Raw genomic sequence first — 22,445 nt, forward strand, 5'->3', positions numbered from 1 at the left:
AGAAGAGTTTTGAGTGTAAGAATCAGCAATGTAATATTTTATGAAAGTATTAGCAATATTGTTGTGTTAACTGAAATTTCTAGAAACTCTCCTCTCAAGCTTGTTAAAGGTAACTAAAGCAATGTGAAGAGATAGTTTATATTGTTGGTTTGCTACAGTTGGTATACTATAAACCTTGGAAGCTATAATGGTAATTAACGCTTATCAGTCGGGAAATTACAAATATTTGACAAAGAACGATTATGAATGTGGAACATTACAAACAGTTTAACTTTAGTGAATTAACTTCGGACGTTAGTATTTCTACAAAGACGTTGTATAATTTCAGCAGAAAAACTTACGTGTGAAGAAGTTAGCTGGTCTACCGTTAAGAGAAATGTACCTCTGTTTCAACACAGAATTAATTTGCTCATCGTGAACCGTTGATAAAATATTCAGTTCCAGACCAGATAGAAGATTCAGTATTGTTGTTATGTTTGTGAAACTTTTGTGTATAAATCAGTATTTGTAATAACTATTTGTAATAAGCGTTATTATAAATTGTATTATTGTTTGTATATTAAAATATATTTGTGTTAAGAAAGAAAATTATATGTACCAGTCTTGTTGGCAAACATAATAAGCTTGATGCATCTCTACAATTAGTTAACTTCTAAATTGAAATTAAATTTTAATTTAATTTTCAGGCTGTTTGAAATCGTAATACGTAAAGTAATAAATTGGAGACTCATCCGAGATAAATTATAATATGTAAGAAACTATACTGTTTGTTAGAAATCTACTTTCCTTAATTTACAACGACCTTAATGACCAGAGAGAAAGGAACCAGTGAGTAATAACCGCCACCTACGTGATTACTCGTAACCGGAAATATTCAAAATAAGGCAGGTCTTATCATTTGCAGTTATTTGAACTGAACAACGACAAAATAAATTGTAGAAATACCTCCATGTAATGTCAATATGGGTTGTTCTAATGCTGTCTGTATAAAACAAATTGGAAGGACTTTGTATATTACCGAAATCGCGCAAAACTTAAAAATAATTATTTCTACACTTCAGAAAGTTACTTACAAGTTCAAGTTGTGTGGCAACACTTTGACGTTCAGCTTCCAACTCTCTTGTCAGTTGTTCAAACTGGGCTTCCTATTGAAGAAAGCACGAGTAATGAAGGAGTATTATCAGACACACTCAAACATCATTATTGAAAATTCTTGCCAATGCATTTGAAATACATATGCAAGACTTGTCAAAAATAGAACTATTACAAAATCTTGACTATGAATCTGTGTTCCAAATACTGACTGTTAATGCGTTTATGTATTGTAATTTTCATCAGTTAGTGATGTTGGATGAAAACTATAGGCAACTTATTGTGAACTTTGTAGATCTAAATGTCAAAGGACCAGTGTTTGTAATGATCAATTATATATTTTTGGTTGCTATTTTAATGAGCCTTATTCATTTTAAAATGTTAAATATTTAGGCTAAAATTTAACGAACTTGTGTTAAATTCTCACAATATCATCGTTTAAAGTGTAGATGACCAGGCCTTTTTAGGTACAGTTGTGATCTTATACATATTATATGTAAGTGATGTATTAATTTATATCGATAAAGGAAATGTTTTTTAGCAGTACCATGCCTTGTATTTTACACTCCTGAAGATGACAATAATACAATGAAGCATGCAGTGTCTGTAATTTGAGACCATCGATAGTCTCAGGGTAAACCTTTTTAGATTATGTATTTTAAACATTGATCGTGTAAGTGTTTTAATTTATGTTGAATAATTATTGAAATGTTTTATAACCATAATTCTGATAGTTATTTTTACATTGGTCTAGTGTGAATGCCCTTTTTTAAGCTGGCTGTCAAAGTATAATTATAATAAATCATATTTGTCATAAGATTATAGTATTAAGCTTATAGCATATTTGAACACTATATTTTTATTTAGTCTCTTGGTTTATTTTTTTTCCGAGAAGAAGAATATGTAACGGTAAACCATACCCATGCAGGCTGTCTTACAAAGCGCTTATACAAGTGATGTTACGGCTACTATTATCTTTGTTTTATCCTAGTTGGCTTGATGAGCTGTTGTACTGAGCAAAGCACATCTTAGGCAATATATGTGGCAGACATAATGTGGTGAAATACTGCTAAGAAAATCTTGTTCTCTAAACAAAACACTATTAAAAGACTGAATAAAGAAATATTCAATAATATTGTATTAGTACAAACACTATTGACTATTTCTTTACATTTTTTTCTTAGTGTGAGGATTTAGAGCAGAAAATATTGTTAACAGTAAGAGTACCTGACTGATGATTAACTAGGGTTTCCTTGAACTCATGGAGTATTAATTTATGATATTAAGAATTACTGATTAGTTTGCTCTGCGGGATTGTCTTTTTTCTAATTTATAAGTTAGTTTACATTCTCATCAGAAGCTCATAATAACACAAATCACTTAGAAAAACAAAAGACTAAGTTGCAGTTTGTGTACAGCACAGTTTAAAAGATACTATTCGTAAGTTAACACTTTTCTGAAGTATACAATAAGCTTCACATAGAACACTAATCACACCACCACACACCTCTAAAGTATACAATAAGCTTCACATAGAACACTAATCACACCACCACACACCTCTAAAGTATACAATAAGCTTCACATAGAACACTAATCACACCCCCACACACCTCTGAAGAAGTGTACAATAAGCTTCACATAAACACTATTCATGCCATCACCCACTTCTGAAGCATACAATAAGCTTCATATGGAACACTATTCATAACATTACCAACTTCTGAAGCATGCAATGAGCTTCACATCTTTTGCATCATTTCACTGGAACTTTGGCCTATTATACCGTTTATCAGTGTACTGTATTTGTTATCATGACTATCAGACACGGAATTTTTAATGTTATTGTAAATAATCTTACTTATGTGTATATATATATAGAGAGAGATGGCAAAAGATAAATGGAATGTGTAACAACCGTAAATGTAACATTATCAGTTTGTATGTATGTTTGTAAAAGTGTTGACATTGCCGCTTGTCGCGCAAAGTTCAATCTAACTAAAAAATTCTCCCAACAAAAATGTAATTCCGAGAATGCAGTAACTAATAGTGTTGATACATACGCAATTCATAACGATGATAATTCCTCAAGAAAGAAAAGTGAAAAGTTGAAAATAAAAGTCTCGAAAGAGCATAAAATATAAAAAAAAAATAATTTTAACTTCCATAAAAGTCTGAACTTTAATTTCTCCTTATCAACGATCCATTCACCTAAGTAAAAAATGAATAAATAAACAAAAACCGAAATCATTAGAACGATAAGAGAAAACAGGTCTTGTAAATATAGTGCCATAAGTGATAATGTGAACTAACGTAGATATGAATATCCATAACAATACCAAACACCAGCCATGAAACTGGGACCGTAAAAAATCTAGAAATACTGTGGCTAAGTGAAAGGTTGTCGGTACACTTTACTTTGTGCTAACATATGACACACAAACACATTGGCTATATATTTTTCTCAGAATGATACATCTTCTATTCTTTGTCACAGAGTTTGTACTAAATATATGCAAAACTAGACAGTATAATCTTATACTATAAATTTCAAAACTTCAGCGAGCAATAGCTAACACGAGTTTGATATTAGTAATCGAAATACATATTCGTATACACAATATTTTTGTATAAAAATATTATTTTTGTTGAAACCGTTCTAAGAGCATTTGGCCCGGCATGGCCAAGCGTATTAAGGCGTGCGAGTCGTAATCTGAGGGTCGCGGGTTCGCATCCCCGTCGCGCCAAACATGCTCGCCCTTTTAGCCGTGAGGGCGTTATAATGTGACGGTCAATCCCACTATTCGTTGGTAAAAGAGTAGCCCAAGAGTTGGCGGTGGGTGGTGATGACTAGCTGCCTTCCCTCTAGTCTTACACTGCTAAATTAGGGACGGCTAGCACAGATAGCCCTCGAGTAGCTTTGAGCAAAATTCAAAAAACCAAACTAAGAGCATTTAACTTTCAAATATTTCTTGTCTTCTTAAATAGTTGAAATTATGAAAAAAATCTCCTTCAAACAAAACAAAATACGTTGCATTAAAAATAATAAGCTACTCATACGTTTACAGTTGTGTGTAAATGTATAACCAAAAACCTATCAAACCAAAAAGAGCGCACAAGACTAAACTGAATTTGTTTTCAGACAGAAGAAGTTCAAACTGTATAAAAAAAAAAACTTCATTAAGTACAAGGTAAAGTACATTGTTGATGTTTAAGGATGTTCGTTTACCAGGTATGTAGAACTTTTCAGGCTTTTAACAAAATAAAGAGGAAAAAAATCAATGGTGACGGTAATACGGATAAGTTTCTACTCAAAGCGACAGGAAACAAAAGTGTTTGAAAGGTAACTTGACAGTGATCTCAGAAAATAAAATATTAACCTCTAAAAGGTAGAAAAATAAAAAAGGAACAACGTTACGAAAAAAAACGACAATGACGCCAGACGAAAGCAAATGGATATATGGCAAACTGGTGAAGAGCCAACCACAGCATTACAAATCACACAAGTTTGACCACTCTGATGGATTGCAGCAACGAAATAACAACAAAGAAGTTAACGGAACAGTTACTTCTTTCTTTTTTTTTGTTAACCACGTGACATCTCTTTCCGGGCAATAACAGGACCAAAGTAAAAAAGTTCGGTTTGGACAAGAAGAGAGAAACGACGTACAAATATGACGGGAAGAATAACAAAGGCCATGAATGTTCTTAAAAGTACACGTTTATATATATATACTAAGTGAAGACTACTATAGATATGATGCGGGAACGTAACAAGCACTACAGAGTTTAGGGGGGGATCGGTTTTTCAGGTAATGAAACTAGTCCCTGGTTTGTATAAAGAGTATTACATGTGTACGTCTGAGTAACCAAATAAACTGATTAAAATATTTTGGGTAGTTAAACACATGATATTAGGTGTTCCATTATGAAGTTCCCACCTCGAATGTTGCGATATCATGTAGGTAGTTTATCAGAAAAATCAATGTCCCCAGGATCCGTCGATAAGTCATTATAGATCTCATTATCAAGAGTGTTTATTCACGTCACACGATGTTAGGCACGTGTTGCGGTATCCTGCTGGTCAACTGGTGAAAAATGTCGACGATTACATGGAACTTCGAATGAGAATGAGGCTTGGCTAAGTAACGAACATGTCAGACTGTGAATCTCTGTGTTCATGAGTTCAGTCCTGGTGTCTCAAAAACCGCCACCCGCATATTAATGCAGTGAGTACTTTAAAAGAGATACAGTTAAATCCTGCTGTGCGATTGGAGTAGCCAAAGGCTTTGTGCTGTTTGTCAGTTGCTTCCCCTTGAGGCTATCAGTTCGAAATAAAAGTCAGCTATGCGAAGAAAGCTCTTGTGTAGTTTTGCGCGAATATTTGCAACATATTTCGAATGAAATATTTGCCACTGACACTTAACATAAATATTAAGATGTAAATACATTTTTGATGTCTACACTCACTAACACATGCAAGATCAATAGTTTCATTATGTATTAACTACAAGTAACGATATATCTTCCAAAAATACTGGTGTGCGTTCTGAATTCCAGGGACGATATGTGTCTAAACGGTTTTTTGCTATTTTTTGCTGTTATTACAAATAGACTTTAAAAATGTATATTACGTTAGTAACGGATTTTCTTGACAGTTTTAATATTATTATATTAACATGAGGGATTCACATAAGATGGCGCTTGCTTCCTTATATTTTCTTTGTTAGCACGTTTCAGAAAATCACCACAATTCATGCAACACCTTGGAGAAAGGAAGCGATGAGAAGTAAGCAGATGTACAAACTGTAGAACTGGTAAGTTCTAATCGATACAAACCAACTTAAATATAAACAACTTACATGTTATTTCACATGAAACAAGAATATGCATCGAGAAAATGGTATGAAAATGAACAATGACATTTCACCCAGTTTAATTTATATATAAGGTATATAATACAAAAAGCATACATAATTGGCAAAAATTTCCCAAACACCAGGCTAAGAAAGTTCTAACTTAATAATCCATCTCAAAATTAATACATTTTATAGTTTCATTGGATCGTAATTAAGTTATATTATTATTTCATTAACCATACTGTATTTTTGAAATAAACTTACAAAGAACTCTTTTCTAAAAATATAGCTGTAACTAATGGACTAGTTATAACAAGAAAATTGTGTAACCAGACTAAATATGCTGTGATGATTGCAATTTTTATTGTGTGTAGCACATAAAAATTTCATCTAATCTTTTTTTTTTTTTTTGGAAAACGTATCGAACTCTGTATAACGTAAATTTTATATACATCTTACTTAAACGTGCATAACGCCAGTGGCACATCAGTACCTCTGCGACCTTTCAACGCTAGAAACTGGATTTCAATACCCGTGATGGATAGAGCATAGATAACCCATTTTGTGACTTGGTGCTTAACTTTAAACAAACAAACTAGCATAACAAATATTTTATGGATATCCCATCCAATTCTGCATAACAAATTTTGCATACATTCTGTCTAACCGTGTATAACACATTTTACTCTACATGTACATCCTATCTTATCGTGTGAAATACAAATTCTGTGTACATCCTATTTAACTGCGTAAACATAAGTTTTGTCTACATTCCATCTAAACATGTAGAACACAATTTTATGTACATTATATCTAATCGTTTGTAACACATAAAAACTAGGTTATATCCCATCTTTTCGTTTATAACACAAATCGTATCTGTATCCCATCTAATCATGTATAACATACATCCTATCTACTCGTGATTAATACAATTTCTATATGTATCTTATACGTCTTATATACTCCTGTACATAATTTAGATGTATCTACATCTCATCATAACATAAATGTTATTTTTATCCAATCTAATCTTGTATAACACATATTATCTCCATCCCACCTTATTGTGTATAACATATACCATCTACTTCTTACCTGATCATGTACTAGTTATTCACCTACAGCTAAAATGGCGTTGAAATGGAGAATTCATGAAACGTTTGTTTTCATTTGTTTTCAATAAGTTCATCAGAAACACGAAGCAGGAAAGAAAATCCAGTTAATAGTAACACTGCTCAAATTATGGTTAAAGGCAATTGAAAGACTGTAAGTTTCTATTTTCAGGTACAGGGGTTTGGTTTGTTTTGAATTTCGCACAAAGCTATACTAGGGCTATCTGCGCTAGCGGTCCCTAATTTAGCAGTGTAAGACTAGAGGGGAGGCAGCTAGTCATCACCATCCACCGCCAACTCTGGGGCTACTCTTTTACCAACGAATAATGGAATTGATTGTTACATTATAACGCCCTCACGGCTGAAAGGGCGAGCATGTTTGGGTCGACGGGAAATTCGAGCCTGCGACCCTCAGATTACGGGTCGAACGCTTTAACTCACCTGGCCATGCCGGGCCTCAGGCACAATGAATAATAACCTTACGTAATTTTATTCTGGTTATTCTGGTTTTCATCAATGGATGTATCATTTTCAGGTATTTTGATTGTGATTCGTATAGGCAGCATACTTTCTAAGATAAATTATTAATAATATGTATGCATTTATACATATATATATTGGAACAAAAATCTTCGACCTATAAATTTCACTGGAACTTGCAACATAAGCCACTTTTAATACCTCTATTGTGGTAACATAAGCCATTTTATTTACCTCTGTGGTGGTAACATTAACCACATTGTTTGACTTCTGTAGTTGTAACACGAGCCACGTTTTTTACCTCTGTGATGGTAACATAAGCCACATTTTTTACCTCTTTGGTGGTATTAATATTATTCCTATACCACTGATAACACGGAGTTGCTAACAGTGACTACCAGTCTGTGTGTTATTTAATATTATATTGTACAAACACAGACACAAATTATGTTGCTTAATTTTTAGCTTGTCTTTATTATAATTCAGTCTTAGAAAGAAATACACCACATTCTTTAAACGTATATATCATTATCAATTATTAGAAGTTAGTTACAAAACACATGAGTGTGTTGGTGTGTTTTCTTATAGCAAAGCCACATCTGTCTATCTGCTGAGCCTACCGAGGAGAATCGAATTCCTGATTTTAGCGTTATAAATCCGTAGACTTACCTCTGTACTAGCGGGAGGTGGGGTGGGGTGGGGTGGTGGTGGTGCAAACACATCAAAGCTCGTTGTATTTCACACACTATCAATGATTATAGCCAGAGGTGATTTTATTCTCATTGTGTAAGACAAGCTGATATTATGTAAACCTGATGCATAAACTGAAAAAAAAGGTAACTGTAATCCAAAGGTGTATTTATATATATATATTCAATTAGAAAAAAGAAAGTGCTAGAATGAGATATTTTGTGTTCTAAATGGAAATGAAATGCAAAAAGGAACAGAATACTTGGATCGGTTAGAAAGAAACATACAAAAATTCGTATCTCGGTTGTGGTAAACAAAGTGCCGCATCTTGTAACAGACGAGAATCCATGAACAGAAAGATCAGCGGCAAAAGTATTCAACGTTGTCTCAGCAACAGTACATAACATGGTAAAGAAGGATCTTCGTCTAAAAGTGACGTAAGTCACTGTACGTAAGTTACTCCCATGGAATATTCCAGGGGTGGCCAAACCGCAGCTTTTTGACATACAGCTCCTTTTCGTATCACAATTAATATAAAAGGTAAATAAAAAATTTTCAAGCTTTATAATTATTAACAGGGTATAAACTAAGAGCCCACTGGATTAAAATATAAGTTTAATGTTCATGGTGAGTAAATATAGTTAATAGTTTAAATCCTAATTTTAATGATAGATTTGAGTCAGGGATTAAAGAAATTCCGGATCAGCAAGGATTACAGAGAAATTGTGCTGGAGAATCAGTAATCATACAAGCAAGGATTACAGAGGAATTGTGCTGGAGAATCAGTAATCATACAAGTTGGTGCTGACAGTGTTAGTTTTAGTGGGCGTGACTTGCGATCGCGCGATTGTGGCGTGTGTGGCTGTGTTGCAGGCATTAAATTAAGCGGAGTGTTAGTGTGATACTGGGCGTTGTAGAGTTTGATTGCGTTGCGCGTGTTGGAGCTTATTGTTTATTTTCATTTAAATTTTTTAGAAGTGTCTCTGAAAATTTTGTGAAGGAAAATAGCGTCATCAACTTGTAAGAAGCAAAAGTATGAAAATGAAAGGAGCAATTTTAAGCCAGAGTAGGAGGAAGATTTTTCTTTCATCGTTAAACGAGGTAAACCTTTGTGTTTTATCTGCAATGTGTTACTCAGTCATTACAAAGCCAGTAACTTGAAACGCCACTATGAAACAAATCACAAAAAGTTTCGTCTGATTATCCACCTGAATCAAAATTACGGAAAAAACAAAGTAGCTGTGTTAAAATTATCACTAAATAGCCAGCAGACACTGTTGATAACGTTCAGTAATGAAGTTTATACAACGACTGAAGCTAGTTTTGTTATATCATGGAATATTGCTCGTGCTAAACGCACATATTCTGATTGTGAATTTGTTAAGAAGAATATAACTAAAGTTGTTGCTGTGTTAGATCCAAATAACACAAAACTTCAGCGACTAATAGCACAAACACCAGCTTCACGCCACACTACAGATAGACGTATCTCTCAGATCAGTGCTGACATTGCAGACAAAATGCAAAACGATTTAAAGAATTCTCCTGCGTTCAGCTTAGCCTTTGACGGATCTGCAGATATACAAGACAACCCACAACTGGCAGTATTTGTTTGTTATGTTTCCTCTGATGTAACTGTGAAAGAGAACATGTTGGATTTAGTGGCACTAAAAGAAACAACTCATGGTGTTGACACTGAAAATGCGCTGGACAGAGCCTTAACAAATGCTGATATTCCACTGGATAAACTCGTCAGTGGTGTAAAAGATGAAGTACCTGCAATGGTGGGGAAAAATTCAGGATTAATAGCACTTATGAAAAGTGATCCCAGCTTTCCAGAGTTTCTTCCTGTTTATTGCAGTATTCATCGTGAACACCTGGCAGCCAGATACTTCAAGTATGAAGATGTTATGAAATTTGTTCTTGGAATTTTGAAGACCCGCCGACAGTTCAAAAATTTTAATGAAGAACTGGAGCTTGAAGATAAACCCAGTGATGTCTCTTTCTACTGCACTGTGAGGTGGCTGTCAACCAGCAATGTCTCAAATTGGTTTGTGGATCTGTTGGAGCTTATTATTATTTTTCTTGAAGAAAAGAAAAGGTTCTATCCTCAACTGGGAAATTATGAATGAATGCAAGATCTAATATTCCTTACTGATATAATGAATCATCTACAGACTCTCAACTTGGCACTCCAGGGAAAGGATAAAATTGTTTGTGATCTTACTCAGACATTTTTCAGCTTTGAAAATAAAATAAGACTTTTTTAAAGAAACGTATTGTCAAGAAACTTCAGTTACTTTCCCAGTCTCAAAAGGAGAATAAATACATTTTCTGACATTGAAATAAAAGATCACAAACTGGAAGAATACAAATATAAATTACAAGGAGTGCTTGATAATTTCCTAGACAGGTTTGAGGACTTGCAGAAGCTGAAGCCCTGCTTTGCTTTTCTTGTAAATTCATTCATGATTGATGTAATCAATGATGGCTATCTAATTCTCGAACCTCTGGTTACAGAATCATCAGCTATGGAAATGAAACTAATAGAACTACAGAAGGACTTAGGTCTAAAGATGACCCATAAACCCCATTCTACAATTGAGTTCTGGAAGAAAATTCCAGAAATAAAATATTCTGAACTGAAGAAAACCAGTGTGCGATTCATTGCAATTTTCAGCACAACATACTGCTGTGAATCACTGTACTCTGTAATGAAGTTTGTGAAGTCGAAGCATCGTGCAATCCTTACAAATCAACACCTGACGGAGCTAATTCCTTCAGCCTTGACAACATGTCAGCCGAAATTTTAACGACTCACAACCAATATGGAAACTCACAAGACCTCTACTAGCAGTAAATAGCCTGATAATTGTATCAATGTCTCTTTGTGTCCGAAAAATATTATGATAAGACGGTATTTTGTAAGGTGGTATCTGATTAAAATATCTCTAATTTTGTTATTTTACGTATTTTCATCCATGTTTTGACCAGATATTTAATAAGGCAAATAAATATCATTAAAAATATATGTTTTTACGTCTTTTACTTTCATTTTTGGCAGTCTCATTTAATGTTAATGAAATGCAAATTTGCATATTTTTCTTAGATGTTTCCGTAGTTCATTACTGTATTAAATACACTCAATATAGTTAAAACAATAATAAGCCAGGATTTTGAAAACATTTGGTATATATATATATACATATGTGTTCTTTGTGATTATTGAAACTAATACAAGTTAACAGTTTAAAAATTACATACGTGAATAAATATTATTACGTACATGTATTTATTAATTATTATATAGCACTTATGTAACAAAATATGCATATAACAATAAAAAGTGTGTGCAATATTTGTTCATGTCTTGTAGCTCTCAAACATCTGAAGTTTATCGTAAGTGGCTCTTACACTAAATAAGTGTGGCCACCCCTGACATATGCATACGTTTAAAAGTTTCATACTCCAAGTATCTGGAGAGCATTATTTGTTTGTTTTGGAATTTCGCACAAAGCTACTCGAGGGCTATCTGTGCTAGCCGTCCTTAATTTAGCAGTGTAAGACTAGAGGGAAGGCAACAAGTCATCACCACCCACCACCAACTTTTGGGCTACTCTTTTACCAACGAATAGTGAAATTGACCGTAATATTATAACGCCCCCACGGCTGAAAGGGCGAGCATGTTTGGCGCGAGGGGGATGCGAACCCGCGACCCTCGGATTACGAGTCGCACGCCTTAACACGCTTGCCCATGCCGGGCCATCTGGAGAGTAAAACGACTATTAGTGCTATTTCATTTGCAGACATACTGTTCAAATAGCCGAATAGATTGCTGTATGGCCAGAAATGAGTGTTGAAATTGGCACTCAGAAGCCGTCGTCTTATTTTATTAGGTGGATTATGGAAAACTTTCAGAGAGAAGGGGCATACTTTAGAAATAACAGCCTTTACGATAGAGCTGCAAAGCTATTGTCAAAATGCAAGGTTGTTCGAGGGAATATGACTGAATGTGATTTTTAGGATTTTAATGACATAGTGAGACTTCCAAATCGTTTGATATTAGTTACGCAAGCTCTGTACATACATGGCTCAAATAATAGTGCATCATTAAACAAGAAAATAAAATTGTTCGTTTGAAATATATACAGAGAGTAAGAACATGCCAAAGATTCGATGTTACCAAGTTAATTGTATTGTAAATGAATCTAAATAATAAACATCATAATACATTTTCTTAAGAGATACAAAGCTTAACATCCATAAATAACAGGTCGAAGTGTTTGGTAAAACAACAACAAGGATAATAATAATAATTTGTCAAATTACTACTAGGTACAGGAAAAAAAACCTTTTAATATTCAACTGACCTGTTCTTTTACAGACTGAAGAATGCTAGCTGCTGATTGGTTTGGAGGAAGAGCTGGGAAATATATCACAGGCCTGTCTTGGATAACCGGGTCCTCCCCAGGCATGGTGAACAAATCGTTAACTGCTTAACGTTTAGTAACCCTAGGAAGGCAACACAGTCACAAAAAGCTCTTGCTCAGATGCTTAAAAATAGTCTACGTTAAACGTGTTTGCATATATATACATATTAAATACAAAAATATCTAAATACTTGAATATACATCGTGTATAAGAAATAAGAATACAAAATATATGGAAAATTAGTTTTATAGACAAAAAGACAGTTTCTCACCAATGAATATTTAGCATTTATTATGCTACACTGAAATCTATTCCTCAAGTATTAGTGAAAATTTCATGTAGACAAAGAGTGAGGGAAAGTTGACAAACCCAACTTAACATTCGCTCTTAGGTATTTTAGTATGTTCAAGTGTCGTTACATTAGTGTTAACAGTATTACTTGCTGCGTAATTCTGTTTGAGAAGCTTGTTTGATTCATGTTTTCACAGTGTTACCGAATGCATTGCTTGTTTCATATTTCTGTTATAGACGTTTGTTTCATCTACTTTTTCACAGTATTGTGGATTGCATTGTTTGTTATGTATTTTACCATCTGATATGACAATAACTGTTTTCTATTTACTTCGTCAAACTTGTGAAACGAATCCGTATTCCACTTTATTTTGAAGTTTAGGTACTCTCAAGTAAAAGTCATGTACGAGTATATCAATTCCCATGCCAGTCCAACTGATATCCACACAGCCAATACTTCTAGGATATTGTACAATTTACAACACAGTATCCAGCCTGACGGTCAGATGCATTACGATCAAACCTTTTGTTGTAGAGATGATTCCTTTTAATCACTGCTTTGTGAGACACGAACATAAAAGCACGTTCTTAGTGCAGTGTACCGTGACGTAGAACTTAATGTAGTTGACTAAGTCCATATAGTATATATATATGTACAGCTTGTTCACTCGGAACATTTTAGAACTTGTAAGGTAGAAAAACCCATAATATGACTATTTTCTAAGTTACTTAATCAAAGACGAGATAATTGATCAGCTTTAGGATAAGATTCGTAAACTACTGCTCAATGCATAGGTTTTCAAAAGATTTTGATCTTACATAGTTTTAGTGATACTTTCTTTGTTAATAGAAAGATTATGTGTGAACTGGAGAATGAAGTTCAACTTCTGTGATATTTATTGTTATGTTTTAACTTTACAGCTATTTTCTTACGAACCAAACAACTTTAGTGATTTAATTGGTGAAATTACCTTCTTTATTACAGAGTTTTTACATGACGGTATTTGAATGTGGATTTCGGAGAATTTTAGATCAACTTTGTACTTTGTCGTCATATGAATTTTTCCTCTTGTCACGTACACTATAATTATTTCATGGATATCACACAAGATGACATACACAAGGTGCATTGAATTAAAAAATCGAGCGCTCCTGGTTTGAATCTTTTGTAAAATTCGTTATTGTAATAATAAAATATTCTATAAATAACTTATCATGTTGGAACTCATAAGTGCTTGTTTAAAAATAAAGTAGTCAGTTAGATAGTGAAATGTGGTCCCTTGAAAATGGAGACGGTACATGTTGTGTCTAAATATGTAAGTGTAGCCATTACTTCTATCAAGAGCAGAAGCATTCGTTCTGATGATTGATGATAACAGGGTTCATCTCATACATATTGCGAACCGTTGTGTCCGTCCGAGCGTTCGTCTGCCTCCAATTTGAAAAGCTGCGCATGAATAATGTTGTTTCGTAAACAGAATATTCTACAATAAATTGTTATGTATTAATGACACAATCATTCCTATTTCAAAATGTGAAGTAACGTAAAATATAAAAATGAAGATTTACTGTATGTTATTCTTGAGTGGTTCTTAACATGACTCAAATATTCAAGAATTACTTTTCGCGCTGGGTGTTATAAATAGCTGCAAGCTTTGGTTCTGAGCGAAACTAAGAGTGCAACACAATTAACTTTTCTTAAGGTTCATAAAATAACTTAAATTGATAGATAACTTAAAGTTTTCCCATCACTGAGGACTGAAACTTTTGTTTGTCTATCAATAAGAATAAGCTCCATAAATACGTTATGTACGAATGAAGATACAGTGACTATGAACCCAATAAACAAAATAGTGTCGTTATATTAAACAAATCTTACCACAATATAAGTTAAAGAAACTTTAATTGTCGGAGTTAAGTCTGTGGACTTAGAGGTCCATTTAGAACTAGAAAATATAAAGCACAAAAATATTTTTTTTTTAAATTAAAAAAGGAAAATTTACTAATAAAGAATGAATATCATAAAATAAAACAAATTTGCTATCATTCTGGTATCATATTTGGAGTTCCTTAAGTTCATAAAGACGATTGTCCTGGTAGAACCATAACGTCTAGAGTTGCTACAAACAATCATGAAACAGCGGAGTTTCTAAGTTAAGTTGTTAGCACCGTTCATTTCAAATGATTATAATATGAAAGACAGTTTTAAGTTTTCTCAAGATATAAACAATTTTAAGTTTTATTATAGAAGATACTGTGTTAGTTTTGATATAAAATTCCTTTATACTAACATATCTTTAGATAATGCTATAAACTTATGTACCGAACTTTTGTGGTAAATAGACAATGATGACACAAAACTTAACTAACCATCTGTTTCGAAAAGTTATGAATTTTGTCACTGAAAACAAAATATTGTATTCAACAACTATATATATATGCCCAAGTTAATGATGTTGCTATAAGATGTATATTACACCTCTCACTTAATTTGTCCCAGTATCACCATAAAAATGCTAACTTGAAGAATTCCCTTCTCAGTTTTACCAAGTATATTATAATATGTAAGTGATACGTTTATTACCATTAGAGATGCTATAGAAATTGTTTAATAACTACCTTAACAATATAATTTAAATTCTAAATTACCAGCTTGTATTCTAACGCAATGGTAAATTTGAGCATGAAAAGTTTCAAAATTTAATAAAAGGTATTAGAAATGAAACATGTATTTCTTGACTACTTTTTCTTTGTTTGTCATAAATGGGGAAACTTTGGTTAACCAATCTTTCAGGATAACCAATTTTAAATCCTACCGGAGATCTACTTTCGCCTCCATTAAGCCACAACGATTGTTACAAATATATGTACTTTTCGTTAATTGGCTAGAATTCATAGCCTTCTTCATAACCCACGAGTGATGAGAGAGAAAATGCAGAAGAAGTTAGTTTGTTTAGGTTTTTATATATTTTGTTAACCATCAAATACAGCTGTGGAAGTGGTTAGAAATTGTAAGTTCTCACCAGGTAGAACATATTCGAAAGTAAAATTGATATTCTGAACCTAGCTAAGGAACTTATGAAAGAGAATTAAGCTGCTCAAATCACCATTCCAAAACCCATAAATATCATTAATAAAACGCAGATCGCGAACAGGAGGTCGTGCTCTGTCAAAATTTTGAATCGCGAGTCGCTTTAGGTTCAACGGCATGCACGAAAATTACAGCAGAAGTTACAACCACCTTATTATCATGGCTACTACTTTTTGCGTCTGATTGTAAATTTGTTACCCAAGCTTGAAAACATCAATACGACAAACAAACTCCCGAAGTCTGTACACATCTGGTAGGTAGACACTATGGAGGTCCACATTAGTAGAAAAGACGTAACAAAGTCAATTCCCTCATGGATTGAAATTGATGGGTATATATTATATATATCAAAATAACTAAGCATGCTCTTATCGGTGATTTTTATCAGTGTTGGAGTCCAATCTCTTAAAAAGCTCAAAGCTGCTAGTGAGATGGTATGGAACAACTATTTTGTTCTGTAGGATGCATACTTCTCAATAAAGCCTTAAGTTCGAAAGTTGAGGAATTAAAGAATTTGCTTCCCGAATTCTTTAAAGCTTTTTATGTCAGAAATGTTGGAATGCCGTGTTGTTGACTCTGTTGTTTGTTGCATGGCTCTATCTGAGAAACTAGTGTATTTCTATTCTTCAAAATATTGTTGACATTTTGATACATGACAATACCCTTGAATAGTGCGCACTTTTTTCAACATTTTTTGGCTCAAATATGAAGCGCGCATTATACGAGGAAACAGCATTCTTTCAGTAAAGTCCGAATATTACCTCAAATATTGCATCATATATTCCGATATAATCATCGTTTCTCGCTGTCGTAAAAAACAAAAATAAATAGAAACAAATATTTATCTTTTATGCTTCTAGTCATACATGTATAACTATCTCATTTTGTCAACCGTAAAAATTGCACGATTTATATGCTGGTATTTCCTAAATAATGATCAATCGAAATATAATTGGGCAAAGCTTTTTATTTTTGGGAGCTTTTTCGAGTTGGGTCATAAGCTGATTTTTGCCATCCTATGCCACAATATACATTCCCAGTAACATTCATTCGTAGTCACTCTCCTAGGCTTTATATACAGGCTACTGTTCGAATAATTTATTTGTTCATTAAGTAATATGATGAATTAGCTCGCAGTGGTATTCATTCACGCACGTACAATTATTAGTCAACACAACAATATACCATTCGCTGCACAAATACCGATCAGCTGTAATAATTGTTTTCCACACTATAAATGGGCATATTGATTGCAAGGTCAGAAAAATTTACTGCGTATTATACGAGGGCATTTACTCTATATTGTTTTTTATACGGTTCTGATTAATAAGGTCTCAATTTCCAATAATTCATAATATTACCGACGGAACTGCTAGTTGCGTGTTCCGTTAAAAATTAAATCGTTTTAGTTCTGTATTGTATTACTTGTGCCATCGGCTAAGTCAGTTTTTGAATCAGGAAGATTTAAGCTTTGTATTTCAGGTTTCAACAACTCTTACAGCTTGAGAGACTTATGTGATCAGAAAATCTTTGAAAAGAGGCTACACTGTTTTGTCAACTTCTAAATTAATCATTCAATTGGATATCCCAAAGTCTCATGACACCCACCACCTCGTTGCCATGACAACAGATTTACAGATTTGTTTTGCTGAAGTCTCTCTCTCTCTTTTTCTTATATGCGATAACAAAATTAAACTTCGTCGTTTGTACGTCACTGTGTTGCTATGTTACCACGGTAGATACAAATTAATCTAATCCTACTATACTTCTATCTCTGTCATGAAGATAAGTGTTTGCACACTGTTGGCTAATGTTAATTAGACCAACTACATCCTGTAACTGTAAACTTGTAGCTATTAGTATACCTATACAGACAGTTAAACTTTGATTAGTTTGAAAAAGTAGTCATTATTATGCATAATTGTAGAAATAAATAAATTCAAGATTTTAAATATTAAGAACACTACATACACAACATCATTGCATATTTCTTCCTCACGCCAAATATCATGAAGGATTACTTAAGCTTTATGGTTATGACTTATCGCAACAGAACAGTATATCTTGCACATTGCATACATTCATTGGCTGGGTATTTACAGAATTATTTACTCGTTTGAACTACAACCATTTATGATACAAAATAAATCATCTACTCATCATGGTTCCATTTATTTAATGTCAGTCTGTGTCCTCCTGTAGCGTTATAAAGTATAATCGAACCACTTATTACTACTCAACTCGTCATGTAGCTTTGCTCTTAACTATACACAGTAGAAAATATTTAGAGATAGTATTGTGAAACCTTCATTATCAATTTAAGCTGAGTGAATTTTTTAAAATACTTTTACTGCATACAAAACAGACATAAACTCGATGATGGGATCTCCAATTGAAATTTATAGACTTCAAAAACCTTTAGAAATCTATTTAAAGTATTAAAAGATAAAAGTTCACTGGTGATTGTTTCAAAATACACATGTAACAAAATTAAATTCATTGTATTTAAGATAACATATTACCTTGTTAAAATATGAGCAGATTCTCTTTTTGGTAGATAAACCTGACTATGTGTTTGGGACTATATATATATAGGATGATACGAATGTGAAATTCACTTTAAAGTTACTTGATATCATTTGAAGTTACCGTATACTCTGAATTCAAATATTCAAAATTAGTGGATGCGTTGAGTGAATATACGTAACAAATTAACATCATATTAAGCCGATATTATGATGTTAATCCTTGTATAAACTGTATCTCTATACTGTGATACTTAAGTATTTCGCTGTGCCAGGTAATTAGAAAAGGTTCGATATTTTGTGTAATTCCAGAGGATCGAATATCTCCATAGAAATTAATTAAGATTCAGAAGATGCGATTCCAGAGAGATACGGAGGGAAGTCATGAAAAGTGAAAATGTTCCATTTATTCTTTCTACAGCAATTTTCAGTACAGTACTAAATTCACGTCTCTGAAGTAGACAATTTGTCTAAGTAAAAAAAACCAAAAAACAAGAACTCATTCATTTTCATGCTCAGTTATGTTTAAATGTCTCAATGTCATGTGTCTAGACCATCTATTTCCAACTCATAACTCATCAAGCTAGTTTTGTTATTCTATACTATGATTACCATTCTGAAAATCACATTGATCATTTTATGTTAGTTCTGACATTTTAAAATTGGGAAGAGTAAAAAAACCTGGTTACCTTTGGGGTTTGTTGTGATAGTGTGTTTATTTATTTTATTGTACAATGAAGTGAAGTAACTTTACTTAGCTAACGAATTACGAATGATTTAGTTTATGAAATACAAAAAATTCACATAACTGTATGTTAATATAACCTTCATGTATCTAGGTATATTAGCTGATAAGATATTAAACGTTTTATAATATTTAATGATGTAACTACCGTAATATCGAAATTTCCATAAAACTAAGTGGTATAGTTTAGGATAAATCAGAATTTCGAGAACACTAGATAACATAGTTTGTCCATACATATATATATATATATATAAGTGTGTGTGTGTGTGCGTGTGTGTACAATGCCTTGGGAAAGTATTTATCTCTACCAATAACGTCATATTTTGATGAAATACAAATAATGTAAATATTTTTGAATGAAATTATTTTTATTGAAATCTTCAATGACCAACTTTAACACTGTTATATGTGAAGGAGGTTTAATGTGAGAAAAGTCTGCAAAAAAATGTACAAATTGAAATTTGATGATTGTACAAATATTCAGTCCCTGAAATCAGTTCTTGATAGAAGCACACTTTGCAGCAGTTACTGCTGTGATTCTTTCTGAATAGGTCTCTACCAGCCGTGTACAGTGGGATGGCCTAACTTTTGCGTATTATTTCTAGAATAAAACTGCTCCAATTCTGACATGTTTGTTGAGGATCGTTGATGGACAGCTATCTTCAAGTCACACCATAAATGTTCTACTGGATTCAACTCAGTACTTAGAGTGGAAAACTCCAGGACATTATTTTGAAACCATTTCACTGTGGCTTTGGCTTCGTGTTTTGGGTCATTGTCATTATTAAATGTAAATTTTCGATCCAGTTTTAAATTCTTGGGTGACTGAAGCAGGTTTTCATCTCAGATTTGCCACTCATCTCCCCCTCAGTTCTGAATTTTTTTTCCATTTCCCGCTTATAAGAGGCATCTTTATAACATGATGCTGCCACCCCCATGCTTGTCAGCTTGGAAGGTATTGACTAGGTGCTGTGCTATGTCGATCTTGCACTGGACGTATTTAGATCAAAAGAGCTTAATGACCACAAAATCTTCTGCCATATGTCAGCTTTATCACTTACATGCTTTGTCACAAACTCCATACGAGATTTAAGATGATTCATTGACACCCATCTCAGACATGAAATTTTTCAAATATTTTAAAATTATTAAGTCTGCTCTTCCGAACTGATTCCAGTAGTGAATGGGCTGTATAAAGCACATTCCATACTTCTACATAATTAAAGGGATAATCAACGACTTTGTAATAATCTTGTTACCTTTTTTCTGATCTGCACTTCTTTACAGGTTTATCCTTGACTTCTTTGAAAAGCTTCTTTGTCTCCATAGGTTTGTCGTATATCTATGCGAGTTTGGCTTGAACAGATGCATTTACTGTGAAGTCATTGTTTTGATGAAATGTGAATTTTCGACCCAATTTTAGATTCTTGGCTGACTGAAGCAGATTCTCATCCAAGATTTACCATCCATCTTCCCCTCAATCCTGAAAAGCTTTTAATTCCTGCTTATAAGAGGCATCTTCATAACATGATACTACCACTAACATGCTTGACAACTTGGAAGGTGTTGATTGGGTGATATGCTGAGTTGGGCTTGCATCACATGTAATGCTTTGTATTTAAACTACAAAAATGCTCAATTTTTGCCACAAAACCTTCTTTTACATGTCTGGAGTATTATTGACATGATTTAACGCAATATCAATATAAGATTTAAAATTATTCTTTTTCAGTTATGACCTTTATGCTGCCAGTTGCCCATACAAGCCAGCTTTTTGTAGGGACTGGGATACTGTCGATGTATGGATGTTGAATCCCATCTCAAACATGGAACTTTGCAACTCTTTCAAAGTCATTGTTGGCTTTACAATAGCATCTCTAACCAATTTAACTTTTGTTTGGATGCTCAGTTTGCAAATACAGACTGATCTGAATAGTTAATGGGTGGTATGCAGCATACTCCAGTTATTAATACTTTACTTCAATGTACTTAAAGGGATAATCAGTGACTTTAAAATCATCATGTTATGTTTCTCCGATCTGTACTTCTTCACAGTTTTATCCCTGACTTGTATGGAAAGCGTCTTTGTCTTCATGGTTGGTTTGTCGCATCGCCGTCTGGAGTGTAGCTTGAAAATTTGTATTTACTTCGAAGTCAAGTTAACCCACTTTGATTACACACAGATAGAGACCATTACAATAAGTTCGTGACATTCAAACTAATCTTTTGCATCCAAACTTATTTAGGGTTACCGTAGCAAAGTGGTTGATTACTTTTTTCAGTTTTGTGTAACTCGTGTAGATTCTAAGTTTAGTATAACGCCCCTTTTGAAAGTTTCAAAATTGTAAGCTCAGAGGGCAACAAAATGTGGAAACTTTACAGGAGGAAAGGAATACTTTTGTAAGGTGCTGTGCCACAATCTTCATAAAGCTAGACAGATCAGTTCACGAAATACTGGTATTATGAAATATCTAAATGAATTTGAAAATATAAAATTAGAAGCAGTTTGGTGACGCAATTTATAAAATGTCAGATATTTGGTATAGCTTTGTAAGTTACTAAACCCTTAAATATTAATATCACCATAAAGTTAGACGACTTTGAAACATCAATAACATTTCAAAGCTAGAAATTCTGTTGAGGAAATGTCGATAAATACATTGTTATTTTATAAAAGACGAAGTTTTTCTAGATGTGTCAGTAAGTGAAAAAGCATTAATACATACACAGCAGTACAGTTGTCCTGTGTAGACTGACAGTGCCCAGTTGTCCTGTGTAGACTGACAGTGCCTTGAATTCGTGTCACAATATTTCAAACTATGCACTTACAAAGTATATAAGAAAATTTTGCATACTTTAAGTTCAATAATTATGTGGATGAAAAAGTATTAGAGGATCGGGTAAAGTGATGCGAGTCTTCTCACAAATCTGTAGAGTAACTTCTACCAAAATTAACACTTTCAAATTTAATGGTATCATTAATTAAACGTCATCTTAACCGTCAGAGTACTGATTTATTTTATATCATTTCAGGTGGTGGCGTACATATATTGAGTCATATTGACCTTTTTTACTGTTTCGACACTATATTTATAATGAAATGTCAAAAATTAGTGTGTAACA

The 22,445-nt window shown here is 33.3% G+C and overlaps 1 protein-coding gene across 14 annotated transcripts in view; it reads right to left on the reverse strand.

Moving 5' to 3' along the window:
* The window catches only part of LOC143256986 (catenin delta-2-like), a 142,189-nt gene that overhangs the window by 81,048 nt on the left and 38,696 nt on the right, over window positions 1-22,445 (reverse strand). For 11 of the 14 annotated variants that reach the window (XM_076514996.1, XM_076514998.1, XM_076515001.1 and 8 more), the window contains 2 exons: window positions 12,607-12,748; window positions 1,074-1,145 (listed from right to left, as the gene is read on the reverse strand). In XM_076514996.1, the coding sequence (XP_076371111.1) occupies window positions 1,074-1,145; window positions 12,607-12,711 (177 nt within the window). In that variant the 5' untranslated portion in view covers window positions 12,712-12,748. Of the gene's footprint in view, window positions 1-1,073; window positions 1,146-12,606; window positions 12,749-22,445 lie in introns of those variants that run through there. The other 3 variants (XM_076515006.1, XM_076515003.1, XM_076515005.1) reach the window with 3 other exon arrangements.

This window comes from Tachypleus tridentatus, chromosome 7, assembly GCF_004210375.1.
Source record: "Tachypleus tridentatus isolate NWPU-2018 chromosome 7, ASM421037v1, whole genome shotgun sequence".
Taxonomy (NCBI): Eukaryota; Metazoa; Arthropoda; class Merostomata; order Xiphosura; family Limulidae; genus Tachypleus; species Tachypleus tridentatus.